At 42.0% G+C, this 16,467-nt stretch overlaps 1 protein-coding gene across 2 annotated transcripts in view; it reads right to left on the bottom strand.

Moving 5' to 3' along the window:
* The window catches only part of dvl2 (dishevelled segment polarity protein 2), a 44,096-nt gene that overhangs the window by 24,960 nt on the left and 2,669 nt on the right, over positions 1 to 16,467 (bottom strand). For both annotated transcript variants that reach the window (XM_061709537.1, XM_061709538.1), the window contains exon 2: positions 9,061 to 9,130. In XM_061709537.1, coding sequence (XP_061565521.1) covers positions 9,061 to 9,130 — 70 coding nt within the window. The remainder of the gene's footprint in view (positions 1 to 9,060; positions 9,131 to 16,467) is intronic.

Below are 16,467 nucleotides of genomic sequence, written 5' to 3'. Positions count from 1 at the left end.
TCATTATAGTCCCTGATTTACATCACAATATAAAGAATATATTTGTAAAATAATGAACCCTGAATTACCAAAATAACCTTCTTAACAAAAATAAATCTCCTCTTACACTTATAAGGTGAGCAGGAATCAATCTTTTTTATGATGTAAAATTGTATGTATTTATTTACTTTTATTTATTTATTACATTTCAGTTGTTAAATTTCTGGAAAAGAAAAAAGTCAAATCATACATGAGAGAAACTATTCAGTTTGTGGCGAAATATTTGTACTTGTATGAAACTGAAGATGCATAATGCAAACCTGACATTTACTTTTAGTTCAGTTTGTGGAAAATGGTTGGCCTGGCTTTCTCTTTAAAACTGAAACAGTTATAAAGCATTACAAACTGGAACAATAGGGCAAACGCACAGCATTGTTTTGTATTTTGTGTCTTTCAAATAAAAGACCATTTTTTCCAGTCATATGTTCCTCATTCAAGGTTGTTAAAAAAATACTGCTATAATATCGTATCGTAATCGTGAACTCAATATCGTGTATCGTACCGTATCGTGAGATTAGTGTATCGTTACACCTCTAATCACAATATATGTGACTGAAAAGGAAAAAATGTCCTTAAAAAAGGAACACACGTCTGTAGTTATGCATTTATTCAATGCCAAAACTTGTACAATGTACAAAGAAAGTGCATGTGTATAGTGCCTCACTGCCTCATAGGCTTGTAAATGTAAACACTGTACAGCTGGACAAATTAAAGTGCATTAACATTAATAACATGTTTTATATAAACCAGGACAGTGCACTGCTTTGTTTCTAATACTGAAAAGCCAGTAAGCAACTTAATTTTGCATAGTACCTCACTGCCTCCTAGGCTTGTAAATGTAAACACTGTACAGCTGGACACATTAAAGTGCATGAACAATACTGCGGTGACAACCGCATAAATCCATTATGTGTGTTGTAATAAAATATCGATATTGGCTGTCAGTTTATCGATTATTCATTGCGACAGAGAGCGCAACAATATATTGCAATATCGATTTTTTTCCCCACCACTAATACGGAGCGTGGAGAGAAACTGACAAAGGTTCAAAGAAGTACCAATTGAGACCTGGCACAGAGAGATGGTGAGAAAAGAGGAGAAATGAAAGAAAGAAGGGGTAGGGAGCTGGGGGCGACGGGGTAACTTGTCAATTCGCTTCAACACACAATCCCTGTGCTCTTTTGAGATAGACGTCTCGAGGGCGAAGTGAAATGCTATCCTACACACAACCTGTCTTTCTTCATTATGCAACAAAACTGTCTGCACAAGCACACACACACACACACACACACACACACTAATTAGGATGAATGCCACACAGCATCCAATTACAGGAACCATCCCAACAAAAAAAAAGACAGGAAGGGAATGAGACATAAAAAAAAGCCTTAAAAATTCTTCAACCGTGACATTTACAGACCCAGGTGTGTCAACATCAAGTTGCTGTAGAGAACTTAAAAACACACTGAAATCTTACAGTGCACATTTAGCATTTACCGAGTTAACCCATGCACATCTGTCCAAACTAATGGTTTTATAACTGTGAGACGACAGGTTTTTTTTATCTTATTGAGCAGTTCAAAGATGACTCCCTCTGCTCCCTGATCCTTGGTCCAATTCCCCTTTAATGCATTTCCCCCCAATTCTTATGCACCTAACAGATGCTCTGGCCCCAAACCTGTTTATCTGGGCCAAGTCCCAATGTTTAGTCTCTATTCAGATGTGACCTGCGGGGCGGAATACGTCAGCTGAACCTTCAGGACAGAAGTGGATATTACAAAAACTCAACCTGGCACGTCAGTCTACTGTAACTGCTAACAATCTTTGCAGTGTGCAGCACAGTTAAAAGTGTCAACCAGCAATGAGAAAAACATTTGCCCTTTTCATCATTTGCTCAACAACTTGAAGGTTTTTGGCTTCACATTCTCCATTACAAACAAAAACCTACCTACCACTGATGTGCGTTTGTGAGAATACGTCATGCGTCTGCAGACTTTCAACTGGCCTGCGGTTAACGGTCAACAAAGCCGCCATGATCATCCAGTCCAGATGTGAGACTGTGTTTTGTCTTACGCTGCTTAAGATATTCAGCCCATGTTGACTATTAGATACAATAATTCAAGCCACTTTAATTGAAAATGACAGATTTCCCACGATTTGCATATTTAAAAGTTCATAGCGTTCCCATTTTTGTCCACAATGGCATAAATGTGTATGCTTATTAGGGATGGAAATGTCTCCAGTCATCAGGAAAATTAACGATCAATTCATCTTTTTATATAATAAATATTACTAATCTCAGAGATATTATTTTTAATAAAATAATTCAGATTTTACAAAATATTTAATATTTGGACTGATGGTAACACTGTGAAATGTATCTATTTAACCTTTTCACAAATACAATAATAACATTAATTGAACTAGTCCCAGAGTTAATTTAATCCCAGTTTGAGCAGGTTAAATATGATGGTTTTTGAACTGGACCTGGTCTAAAACCATTGTGCTCTAAAACCCAGTCGTCCTTTAATCTTGTTCAGAAAGTAACTTCATCGTTGTGCCCATTACTTTTGTGCTGCTTCAGAGACTAACTTCAGTGTTAGCAGATATCCCTCCAGGTCCATTTCCAAGTGGGACACTTAAACTCACCAAAAGGCTCAAAGAAATTCAATATGGATCTGATGTGGTTAAACCTTTAAGCGCTTCTTTTAAATGTGAAGTGACTGAAGAGTGACTCACTCAAGGGGGGGGTTGGGCTCTAGAATATTGGTAGTTTTAATCAGAGCTTTGATAGACAAATTGTTAAGTATTCAATATCCTACCACGACAAAAACAACCAAGGAGTTTCATTGGTTTAATTGTTGGAAATATTTTTTTAATAATTCTTAACTGAAAATCATGAGAAGCGTTTGTTGTCACGGCTTGGTCACCGCACCGGCACCTTATCTTTGGCTCAGAACTATGTTGTTCCCCTAGTGATTTTTACCTGCCGTTTTAAATTCCACTCATATCAAATGACACTTTCAAACATTTGGGGCAATGATCCCTGTCTTTGGCTTGTAGGCTTGTCTGGTGCACGAGCGCTCGTCATGTTAGCCATTCAACTGTGGTACATGGCTATATGGTGGGTTTTTTCTGTTTTTTTTTTAATTGCTGGAACAAGTTTGTAGTTTTACTCCGTGAAGAAGCCACGGTAGCATAGCGTGCCCTGAACACCTGGGGTTTTTTTTTAAAACTTAAAGGGGACCTATTATGGCATCTAATCCCTATTTGAAACAGGCCTTGAATGTCTTAAAAACAAGCTTTTGATTGTTTTTGCTAAATAAATTAGAAAATCAGTCTCTAAACCATGTCTTTATCTTCCCATTCTCTAACCTCATTATCTATGTGGGATTCTGAGTGGGCGGGGCTATGATAATGAGGCTCTGTGCTGATTGGCTGCCTGAATGACGCGATACACCGCTACGAAAAAATGGCGGAAGCTCCGGCCGGCGGAGTTACCGTGTCCTAACTGCATGCGATGCGAGCGAGCGTCAGCGAAAAAATAAATTCCATTGCTTTATTTTCTATTGGACTGTCCTAACCGGCTGCAGCGACGCAGCGTTTTGAGCTGAACATTTGTCGGACACCCTGTTTCTATTTTCTTCCTGCCGCTCACGTTGAAAGCCGGTTGAAAGTGCTGTAGGAAACGGTCACGGATGAGGAACGGCTGATCCAGTTAGTTGAAATGAGAAGTTATCTCTATGATACCTCCTCATTTCACTACAAAAACCTCAATAAAGTGGCAGCTGCTGGAGGGAGATGGACAGAGAGCGTCTGATGTCACGCAGTGCTACGTGATAGTCGGACGCTCGCATGCAGTTACACGGTTTTATAGTTGTGGGCGTGGTTTGCATTTTGGTTACGTCACGACAGGAGCAGAATCTTATTGGCTCGTAGATCCACATCACACTGAACGGCTCATCCGGGCGGCTGTACAAACACTGCAGAGTTTGGTCGCTTTCCTCCTTCTCTGTGTTGGCAGGCTGAGGGGAGACCACTTTATATATGTTAAAGCAAGAAAACACCTGTTTTTCAGAATAGGTTCCCTTTAAACAATCCCACACTGTGGATGTGCCGTTTCCTCTTCCAGACAAAAGATTCATACAATTCAGCTTCTGACTGCTCCCTGGAGCCAGAGGTCACTGAGGAACAGATTAAAGTACGGCAGGGGTAGGCAATTCCGGTCCTCGAGGGCCGGTGTCCTGCATGTCTTAGATGTTACCCTGCTTCAGCACACCGTGATAAAAGTACCTGTGTCATTAACAGAATTGTGCAGCCCTGGATGACAAGCTGATGACGATGATTAATTAGAATTCAGGGGTAGGCAATTCCGGCCCTCGAGGACCGGAATTGCCTACCCCTGAAGTACGGCATTAAAAGTTGATGCAGTCAAGCGCTCCACTCTTTCTTGCACCACGTGACAACCCTATAGAGCTCCGGACCCCACGTGACCCGTTCTGTTTACAGCACCATTTTGGCAGGAAAGAGAACCGCTCATGCAAATCAAAAGTCAGTGTAAACATGAACTTCAGAGCGTCCGAGTCTTCCACGCGTTTACACCCAAAAGATAAAAGAGAAACTTGAAAGACTCAATATTACTGACCCTTATAAAGCTCCAGAAGTACTTTTTAAAAGCATTAAAACCGCAACGGAGCTGCCAGACGTCCAATATCCTGACATCTACAACTACCCGATCAACTTTCCTTCGTCCTATTCTGGGGATTCTCTTAAAAATGACAAAAGCCTGGAGGGCTATAAATGGATATATGTCCCTAAAAACATTCAGCTTTGGACCCTGTCAGCAAAGCATTATCTTATCATTTCCGGAAGGGTAAGTGGCACTTCATTCATTTAATGAACGAAGGCACTAAATAAAAAGGCACAACACCAACACAGTGGTATCTCACCTCTCTGGAGCTTTACAAATCCGATAAAAACCTCTATCTGTTCGCCTTTTTCTAGTATTCTGGCATCCCGGTACACAACAGCTATCGGGTGTCGTTTCTACCATTTACTGGAGCAGAAACATCCTTATTGCCCCCTTCAGTTTTACTGCCAAAATGGCATTGTTGACATGTTGAGTGTTGCACGCTGGGAATTCTGACGTCACAGTCCGGAACTCTAGAATCGCTCAAAGTTAACGTCCTCTTAACGCCGACAATGTTTTTAACACACGATTAACGTGCAGGAAAAAAAAAAAAAAAAAACGCGCATTATATAAGTTCTGGCCGTCGACGGCACCCGTAGTTTGAGGAAAAGTCTGGTGGACTGAAAGATGGAGAATGAAAAGGGACTTTTGAACGGCTAGTTCACTTTCAAAAAGATGCAGATGGTTCGCTGCACAAGACTAAGGCCCAATCCCAATTCTCCTTCACTCGCCCTTCTTTTCTCCACTCGCACTTCTTTTCTTCCCTAAGCCCTAAAAAAGAAGGGGGAGATTTTAGGGCACTTGAGATCTAGGGCACTTGGCCCAGGTGCCTGTCCCATTTCTCCCCCTACCCCTCGTTTTCATCCCTTCCCTGATCAGGAAGCTGAGAGCCAAAAGCTGTTTTAATTTCAGCTGTAGCGCTGTTAATATGGCACTTTATTAAGTTTTAATATTTTTTCAGGTATAATGGTAACCTTAAGATCCCCAACCGGGGCTCAATTTATCCAAATAACGCCTGTTAAGAAATTTGACCCGATGTTTTCGGAGATGAGAAGAGCCGCCGGCCCCGGGGAGCAGCCTCAGCTCACAGCCCGAGAAGAGACGTCTCCGCCGGGTCAGGCTGCTCCGTCAGCCCCGGGAGAGACACTCTCTCCCGGGACGCAGCTCTGTTGAGAATCACGCCGGCTGAAATAAATCATTTAGGAATATGTTGGTTTAATAGATGAAATCTAACAGTTGTAGCTACGCCTGTTAAGAAATTTGCTCCGAAATTTAGAGATTTCTGTCTGCCGGGTCCGGAGCTTGGGTCCGCGTTAAATCGACGCAGAGCCTACGGCGTAGGTTGCGTAACCTCCGCCGTAGGATCTGCGTTGGTGTAACGCGGAACCATAAATCCCTTTATTCTGGCGTGATCTTCCGCAACTTTATCTGAAAGTGTGTAAATTACCCAGATAACAGCTGGATTACTTTGTGGTTTCTGAAGACTATTATATCAGAAACATCCAAAACAAATCTGACGAGTCACAGGATTATTTCTCTCTATTTCTCTGAGACCAGTCTGCCTGTTTGCCTTCGGTCGGCGAGTCAAATCGACGCAGAGCCTCTTTTTTTCATACCCCCTCGCTCGCCAAGTCAGCATCTGAAATCCCTCGATTTGAAGGGGCTATTCTCAGCCCCTAGCCCTCGTTATGCCCCCTCCCCCTAGGTGAAAAGAGGAATTGGGACACCACTACCTTCACGGGAACGCGCAAAAGTTAGGGTTAGGGAAGAAAAGGAGGGCGAGGGGGAGTATTGGGACGCACCCTAAAGTTATTTGCATGTACTGTCGATTTGAAATGAATTACCACCGAAGTACGTCGAGTCTCAAATACCAGAGAGCAAGCGCCGCACCGGGCCGCGCCGCCCGTCCCCCGCCCGTCAAAAGCAGACAACACTGGATATATGTGAGGGAAGGAGGTTCCTCACCTCAATACATTAGATGAGCAAAGAATCTAAAGTATTAGCTAATTATAGCCCAACTGCACTTTATAGGTTGAGTTTCACTCCCTGCTGTTACATGTGCACTTTATTTGTTTGTGATTTTTTTTTTGTATTCCCCTGTTTTAATCCCATTTAGGAGAAGGGGATATTTTTTTAGCCTTTTATTTTCCTCCATATGAGGTTAGACATAATTACATGGAAAATTTGACTGACCGATGCACTTCTTGTACAATGTTTGTGATGCATAGGGTTCATTGTTTTACATTGAGCTGCTTAAAAAAAACAAGGAATCTTAAGTTAGTGTTTACAAGTGTAAAGTTGGGGACTACATTGTGTTTATGAAGGAATGTTACATTCAGGTCAAAAGCTTTTTTTGTGGAAAATTGAATAAACATTGGCATAAAGCAGCATATTTGCCCTTTCTCATGTTGTTAACAGTATTAAAAATATTTTAAAAAATACCTTAAGGTAATTTAGAACAGCAAAAAATGTGTGAATAAATGTGCAATTAATATGCGATTAATCGCAAGTTAACTATGGACAACATGCGATTAAAAAAATTAATCGTTTGACAGCCCTAGTTTTAATATATTATTGCAAATGCAATTCATGGTTCAGCCCTAATCAAGACATCCATTTCACTAGGATATTGATTAGCTAGGTTGGATGTTGGATCTAGACCACCTAATAAATTGTGCTTTCATGACAAAAAGGAAAACAGAAGTTGATTGACTGGATTTCTATTTTCCAATTGGGAAAAAGTTTTTTAAAGAATGCAAATGAAAAGTAATATTTCTAAAGATGGATAAAGTTCTGGAAGATAATTGCTAATCATTTCTTCAGTTAAGTGAACCAAGTCACTGCTGTTTAGAATTTGAACTCAATAGCAAAGCAAAAAGCAAGCACATAATTTTAACGTCCAGTTTTCCAAGATACAGTAAATGAAGCATGTTTGAAGCTGTGGGTGGAAATAACTGGTGGAGATAAAGATAGAGAACGAACCTGCATCCACTGCAGCTAAAGCCGATACGCCAGTCCGCCAGGATTATTAATCATTATCTAATGTTCAAAATTAAACTGATGCAGCTTTGTCAAGTAAAATTGTTAGCAGCATTCAGCTTTTATGCTCCACAGATCTGGAACTTCCAGAAAACTGCAGGAACGTTGAAACTCCCAGTTCCTTTAAATCAAGGTTAAAAACTAATTTGTTGACAGCTGCCTTTGACTGAATTATTTAAACTATTATACTACTGAATTTAACTTTAAATAATGTTAATTTTTGTACTAAATTGTGACTCTGGCTTAAGTCTAACTTTTCTTTATTCTATTTTTTTTCCCCCTCTTCACTTTTCATATTTTTATTATGTAAAGCACCTTGAATTGCCTTATTGCTGAGATGTGCTATAAATAAACTTGCCTTGCATTAAGGTTATAGCCAGGGCTGCACATAAATGGGCCGCCAGAGCGCATGCGCCGTCAAAATCCACAGTGCGCTTTCAATCTTGTGCTGCGAAGCGCTTTTGTGTACCAACAGCTGGGGCTCATATTATTGGTTGTGGCCAGACCAGAATACTAATATTAAAAAATGGTACTGGCCAATCACAGCGCGTCCTTACTCCCCCTCCATGATCGTGGCGGCGGTGGGTTGGGTACGAAGAGAGGTAAGGATCAGCTTTACTGAACAAACCCCGACACGTCTCGTCAAAATGTCCAAGAAGCAAGCGCCATTAAGTAATTATTTTGGCGTTCCACCACCACCAACTACAAAGAGACGCCAAACTGAACCACTACCCGAATCGAACAGAAAACGTGTGTTCGCCGAGAAGTGGCTGCAAGATGTTACGCGGCGACGCGTACCGTACGTTCGCGCTCCCGCGTATCCTACCCCGTAAGCTCTGCGTTGGTGCAACGCGGAACCATAAATCAGCCAGTGTCCGTCACTGCGTGCAGCAGTTACCTGCACCAGCAAGACGCTGCTCTCTGATTATGGCTCACAGTTTATGAAAACCCCAAATAAAAAATAAATTAGAGAATATTTTATGAAATCAAACAATTCCATCATCAAAATTATAACAAATAAAGGTTCAACATATCTTGCTTTGCATGTACAGTAATAAGACTAGGTAATATATTACTTTCACCTTTTAAGTTGAATTATTGAAATAGATTAACTTTTACACCATATTCTAGTTGAATTATTGAAATAAGTTAACTTTTACACCATATTCTAGTTGAATTATTGAAATAAGTTAAGGTAATTCACTTGGTTATAAATGCTGAACACGGGAAAAATCTGGTACTCCCACTGTGGGTGTTTCATGAAATATTGCAGCAAGTTTATCAATTCTTACCCATGACACCACTCTGCCATTAAAACATGGTAACTTGGCACTGTCGTCAGAAATCTCTTCTTTCACCACCCTGAAAAACAGAGAGACAGAGTTAGATTCAGCAGGTAGATGCCGTTTTGTTTTCACAACATTTTTGTATTGTACTTGAAAGGAGGAATTACTGCCGACTTCAAACTAAAACAATGAAAGGCAAAGGAATTACCTTGTTTACATTAGTGACACATTATATCTAATATCTGTAATTATACCTTGGCTGAAAAACATCAAACACCAAGCTTAAGTCTGAAGTCTTATCAAAATGTGTTGATAAATTACCATGTTTCATATTTCGTATTTTCGTTCAGGTGCGTCATAACTTTGCTAAACAGACAAATGACTCATGAAGCTCTGGAGGAGCAACAATTCAACAGCTATAAAACCCCTTCAAACTCACAAGAAATGATCATGAGACAGCTACGAACCTTAAAATGACTGAGGGGAAGAAAAAAATGGGGGAATTTTCTAGAAGACAACCATTTACTGGTTTGAAAAAAAATTCAGTCATATGAAAGAAAAAAAAAGGACAAAAAAGGTGATTAATTAAAGCACTTACTAAACATTAAAACACAGCAATTTTGCAAACTTCCTCAAACTGGCTTTGTATAACCACAGACAACACAGCGATGACCGTCACAGTAGTTATTTCTGCAATTTCATGCATCGGCAGTGCTGGATCTTGTAAAAATGTCCAAATTATCTTTGAACACAAAGTCATTTTACTGCATGAACCATGAAGTTCAGATCTAATCTCTCATCACTGACAAGTGTCTCTGCATGGGAATCCTGTTGAATGGAAGCCGTTTCCAAACTTGTATCGCTTTCCATTCATCTGTGAACAACAACGATCGTGTTACAGTCAAGTCCAAAAGAGCTTGAAGGAACTTTCTATAAAAACTCATGGCAACAATCTTCCTTTGTTCTTGGACATTAGTAAGATTTAGAATAGCACAACTAAGAACTATGTTACTCACAAAGATAGGTAATTTCTACTATTTTGTGCCATTTCAGTTTGGAACCCATTTCAAAACGTTTTTGAAGAAGGGTTTACTATAAACTATACGAAATATATATCGACCATTTTATGTGATGTTGTGTTTTGCTTAGTTTTTTTATACGCTTCTTTGCACACAACATAGGCTAAATGTCCATCCTGTTACACTACATTTTCTTGTCTATTAATAATATTTTTTGATGAACAGTTCTTGTGATATTTACATTTTCCAGGAGGTAAAATGTTCCTCACTTTACAGTGCCAGTGTTTCTGACTACTGGCTACTGTTTTAAGAAACAAGTGATACTTCAAATAAAAACATGCTTTATTTCAAGACATATTACGCAGACATTTCTTTTAGAATAAAATTAAATTTTCTTTTAATTTATCCATCCATCCATCCATTGTCCACCGCATTATCCGAGTCCGGGTCGCGGGGGCAGCAGTCGGAGCAGGGATCCCCAGACTTCCCTCTCCCCGGACACTTCCTCCAGCTCTTCCGGGGGGACTCCAAGGCGTTCCCAGGCCAGCCGAGCGACGTATTCACTCCAGCGTGTCCTGGGTCTTCCTCGGGGCCTCCTCCCGGTGGGACATGCCCGGAACACCTCACGAGGGAGGCGTCCAGGGGGCATCCTATACAGGTGCCCGAGCCACCTCAGCTGGCTCCTCTCGATGTGGAGGAGCAGCGGCTCTACTCCGAGCTCCTCCCGGGTGACAGAGCTCCTCACCCTATCTCTAAGGGAGCGCCCCGCCACCCTGCGGAGGAAACTCATTTCGGCCGCTTGTATCCGGGATCCCGTTCTTTCGGTCATGACCCAGAGTTCATGACCATAGGTGAGGGTGGGAACGTAGATCGACCGGTAAACTGAGAGCTTTGCCTTTCGGCAAAGCTCTTTTTTAATTTATTGGTGATTTAATTTTTTTTTTTTTTTTTTTTTTTTTTTACATTTACTCAAAACAAAGATTGACCCCTGACATGGGGAATCAAATGCCACCAAATCCTAAGAATGACCCTGATAGGCATAATAAGCAGGGCAGGGGTGCACAATTATCATACAATCTATTTTAGCTGATAGCAAGAAACAAAAGTACTCAAAGGAGGAAAGAAGGGAGGGATGAATCCACGCTGTTTCCAAACTTTCTACCATCATGGACATCCAATCATGGGCTGAAACCCGACAAATTTTTATGATGCCACTCGAGCAAAATGAACTGCTAACAACTCTGTGGTTCTGAATATTTGCTAGTGTATTTTTAGGTTGAAGTACAGCTGCAGTAGATCTCCACACACACTGCGGACGACATAGACAGCAGTGATGGTGTTGACAGCAAACACAGATTAGACGCAATGTAACGTTATTCTAGAGTCGACTGCAACTGCGGTCTCCGGGGGATTTGCGATACGGCCCTCACAGTCCCTCCTTGTAAATTACAAAGCCTGTTTACTTCAATTCAGTGTATTAAAACAGCTACTACACATCATCGTCCGCTCTGTTCAGAGCTCTTTTAAGACGACACATCTTCTTGGCAATTCTTTTATTCCATAAACTTATTAGCTTGCACGGAGGAAAACATTTGGCTTCAGCTGTGCTGTTTCCAACAGACTCCTGATGGATTAACACAGTTATTTATTTATTTTATTTTTTTAGGAGAAGGCCAGAGAGTCACATAAGGGATGTTTGATTATTCAAAAATAACAAGTCAAAAGCTAACTTTTTCCAGCTTCATGTCTATTTTCTGTGTGTGAGACTAGCTCTGGCTCCACACGTCTCTAGTAAGCAAATTGACGATTGCTAGTTATGTGGGTGAGTGTCAGCATTAGGGATGGGCGGTATGGACTAAAGAATTTATCACGATAATTTCTGGCATTTATCCCAATAACGATAAAAATGACGATAAAAAAAATACCAATTCAACTCCACCTTTGTAACTATAAATCTATCACCACATTCAGTCTTTGGAGCCAAAACACTGCTCTAAAAGATACTAAATACCAATAAAACTACACCAATTAAATTGAATTGATAAAAACCAATGAAATGAGTTACACCTGTACTGGATAATGGGATCCTTCCTTCCTTCCTTCCTTCCTTCCTTCCTTCCTTCCTTCCTTCCTTCCTTCCTTCCTTCCTTCCTTCCTTCCTTCCTTCCTTCTTCCTTCCTTCCTTCCTTCCTTCCTTCCTTCCTTCCTTCCTTCCTTCCTTCCTTCCTTCCTTCCTTCCTTCCTTCCTTCCTTCCTTCCTTCCTTCCTTCCTTCCTTCCTTCCTTCCTTCCTTCCTTCCTTCCTTCCTTCCTTCCTTCCTTCCTTCCTTCCTTCCTTCCTTCCTTCCTTCCTTCCTTCCTTCCTTCCTTCTTCCTTCCTTCCTTCCTTCCTTCCTTCCTTCCTTCCTTCCTTCCTTCCTTCCTTCCTTCCTTCCTTCCTTCCTTCCTTCCCTTCCTTCCTTCCTTCCTTCCTTCCTTCCTTCCTTCCTTCCTTCCTTCCTTCTTCCTTCCTTCCTTCCTTCCTTCCTTCCTTCCTTCCTTCCTTCCTTCCTTCCTTCCTTCCTTCCTTCCTTCCTTCCTTCCTTCCTTCCTTCCTTCCTTCCTTCCTTCCTTCCTTCCTTCCTTCCTTCCTTCCTTCCTTCCTTCCTTCCTTCCTTCCTTCCTTCCTTCCTTCCTTCCTTCCTTCCTTCCTTCCTTCCTTCCTTCCTTCCTTCCTTCCTTCCTTCCTTCCTTCCTTCCTTCCTTCCTTCCTTCCTTCCTTCCTTCCTTCCTTCCTTCCTTCCTTCCTTCCTTCCTTCCTTCCTTCCTTCCTTCCTTCCTTCCTTCCTTCCTTCCCTTCCTTCCTTCCTTCCTTCCTTCCTTCCTTCCTTCCTTCCTTCCTTCCTTCCTTCCTTCCTTCCTTCCTTCCTTCCTTCCTTCCTTCCTTCCTTCCTTCCTTCCTTCCTTCCTTCCTTCCTTCCTTCCTTCCTTCCTTCCTTCCTTCCTTCCTTCCTTCCTTCCTTCCTTCCTTCCTTCCTTCCTCTTCCTTCGAGCACTCGTGAGGATCTTTAACAGGATGCTTCTGGTTTTGACAGGTGAGTCTGTGCAGTTAGCAGAGAAAAAAAAAAGAAAGAAAAAGAAACAGTCCTCATCATCAGTCTCAACATTTCCCCAGATTACACACTGTGAGCAATGACATCTATTCAGCAGATGAAACAACAGTCCACCAGGAGTACAGCAGCCTTCATTCCTCTGCTATCCAAACAAACACGTGACCAGGGTTCGGTCATTTCACACACACTTGAAAATGCCTTGAAAAAGCACAAATTACCCTCAAATATGCTTAGCCCTGTCACTAAAAACCCTAATCTCCCCACTCCTCAACCCACTTCCAGTCTTCTATTCCCACGTTACACATAAATTCCTGGCGCTTATCACAGCATTGGTTTTCTAACGATCCATCTCACTGAAACAAACCAAGACCCCACTCACAGAGAACATCATCCAGCAACTTTAACTGAACACCACTGTGTTCCTTCTGCTCCCTCTTCTTCCTGTAGACACCCCAGACACCCAGCAAATGGCCCGTGTCCAGCCCCATGTTCCCAGCACCGGGCCTCGCCTGCTCTGCTCCTTGAATCTCCACCTCCGCCACACACGAGGCTTTCTGTCGACAGCTGGCCTCGTACCAGGGCAAATGAAAACACATACTATTACACACTCCTCTCTTGGGCTTGAGGAGGGAGGGGGGGTTTACCTCCTATGATTGGACAGCTGACCCTGAGCTATGTTTGAAATTCTTCATCTGAACTCAGTAGGGGATATTCAAATGTGTGTGTCATGCCCGGTAGGAAATCTTAACCGAATTTCTCCCCTTTCCCAGTTTTGTGACTTCTGTGAGTCGTCCGATTCGGGCACACGAGCTCTGAAACTGAGCAGTGACACGGAGACAGGAATGTATTTTGTTCTAGCTTGGAAATAAATTACTTTCAAGTAAAACTGATAAAGTACGACTGAAGTATGATGACACTGCCCATAACATAGAAGTTTATTAAACAGCTCTATTTAAAAACAACCCTCGAGTAATTCCTTCTCCAATGAAATGTAAAGTATTTGTGTTAAAAAGGATTGCAACAGTTGTCATTTTAAAGCGATATCATGTTGTGCATTTGAATTGGTACTTTTCTGTACAAACACCTTCCACAGAAACAATATTAAGAGCTTAAACAGCGTTGAGAACCAGTGCCAGGCTGCAAAATTAAACAATTCCTCGAGGCATTTATGTAAAACATTTCTTTCTAGCGGTTTGAAAAGCCGACAATTAAGTCTCTCCAGTTATAGTGAACTCTCTGACATGGGAGCCGTTTCCACCAAATTTAATCTTAATACAGTGCAAAGCTGACCTAGAAATCTAAACGTATCGGCAGCAAATTTAAATCTGCTTTGTTGGTACATATAGCTACCATCGGTGGGAGCTACTTTACTATGCTCAAAAGTCATGGGGAGGAAAATCAAATCAGTTTATTTGTGTACAGAGAGACTCTTAGTAGAGTTCACACAATGATAACAAGAGTGACGACATAATCTGGATCAGCTTTGGCATCGACAGGAAAAGATTCTGACTTTTTCCATGAAAATGAAAACAAAACATGGCACTCAAATCATTGTAAGGTAGTATCTGCTGTTTTGCCAACACGCTACAGTAATACTCTAATTTACTATTCTACACAGTATACTCTCCCGTTGACTTGTTTCTGTTACCCTGAAAACGTCACCTCATTCGTTCCTCTGATTGGCCGTAGCACTAAAACTGTGCAAAGGCCGTTTTATAAGCAACCATTGGCGGCTACCCCTTGGATGCGGAAGCCCTATTAATCAAAATATGACTTTCTCTGTGTGGGTCTGATCTATCAGGTAGTGAAAAGCTTAAAAAGTTATAACAAAAGCTTGAACTGTGAGGACCGCTTCATCTACCAGTTGCTATTACAGCTACATACCAGCTTCCTGGCCCCAGTGCTGATAAGATTTACCAGCATAAACAGGCAAAGGAAACTTAAAAATAAATAAATAAGTCTGCAGTTGTCAACTCAGGACACAGGTGGCATTGGTTTAAGCACTCAATGTGTTTTATAAATAATCAAACAACTGATTGCCTGGTACAGCTGTGACATTGGGTAGCAGAGAAGAAATATTTTCTGCACTTTACTCTGTCCAAGTCCCTTAAAGTACTTCCTGTAGCCAGCTGGTATTAACTGCAGATGAACTGTTAAATATAAAATTTGCTTGCTTAAGCTGTAACTTCACCTGACGGCCGTCCTTTGAGTTATGATTAAACCATTTGAACCAGCACATCTATTCAATTCAATTCAATTCAATTTTATTTATATAGCGTCTAATACAACAGAGTTGTCTCTAGACGCTTTACAGAGACCCATACCCAGAACATGACCCCCGAGCAGATATTACATAAACAATGGCAGGTAAAAAAACTCCCCTAGTGGGAGAAAAACCTTAAGCCAAACAGTGGCAAGGAAAAACTCCCCTTTAGGAGGGAAGAAACCTTGAGCAGGACCAGGCTCATCAGGGGGGACCCTCCTGCCGAGGGCCAGACTGGTGGGTCAGGGACGGCAACAGCACAGCAGGCAGGTGGAAGCAGCAACGGGATGACGGGGGTGGGGACCGCAGGCCAGCACACAGCTCCCGAAGCTCCGGCCCAATCAGCAAGTCCCAGGTTGGGGTGCAGGGTCAGGAAAAGACTTGTGCTCCGTAATGCAAGCTACAAGCCACCCACGGCCACCTGCAGGACAAAAGAGAGAAAAGGGAGGAGAAGGGGGGGGCAGCAACGGGATGACCAGGGGTGGGGACCGCAGGCCAGCACACAGCTCCCGAAGCTCCGGCCCAATCAGCAAGTCCCAGGTTGGGGTGCAGGGTCAGGGAAAGACTTGTGCTCCGTAATGCAAGCTACAAGCCACCCACGACCACCTGCAGGTTCCGGTGTCCGGCAAAGGATGCTGCAACATGGACAAAAGAGAGAAAAGGGAGGAGAAGGGGGGGGCCAGCACAAGAAACTACAGGAGCGACTCTGACACACTAAAGTTTACACTACCTAGAGATTTACCAACACCAGCTAGAGGTTTACTAAACACTAACTATAGGCTTTACTAAACAGAAAGGTTTTAAGTTTAGTTTTAAAGGTGGAGGTGGAGTCAGCCTCCTTAACCCAGATTGGAAGTTGGTTCCAAAGTAATGGTGCCTGATAGCAGAACGCCCGCCCTCCAAATCTACATTTAGATACTCTAGGAACTACGAGTAAACCTGCACTCTGAGAACGGAGAGCTCTGACAGGAACATAAGGCACTATCAGGTCTTGCAAATAATGCGGAGCTAAGCCGTTTTGGGCTTTATACGCAAGTAAT

This window comes from Cololabis saira, chromosome 20 (assembly GCF_033807715.1).
Source record: "Cololabis saira isolate AMF1-May2022 chromosome 20, fColSai1.1, whole genome shotgun sequence".
NCBI lineage: Eukaryota > Metazoa > Chordata > Actinopteri > Beloniformes > Belonidae > Cololabis > Cololabis saira.
Note: the sequence above shows the minus strand (reverse complement) of the source record. Positions and strands in the feature narration are given on the sequence as shown.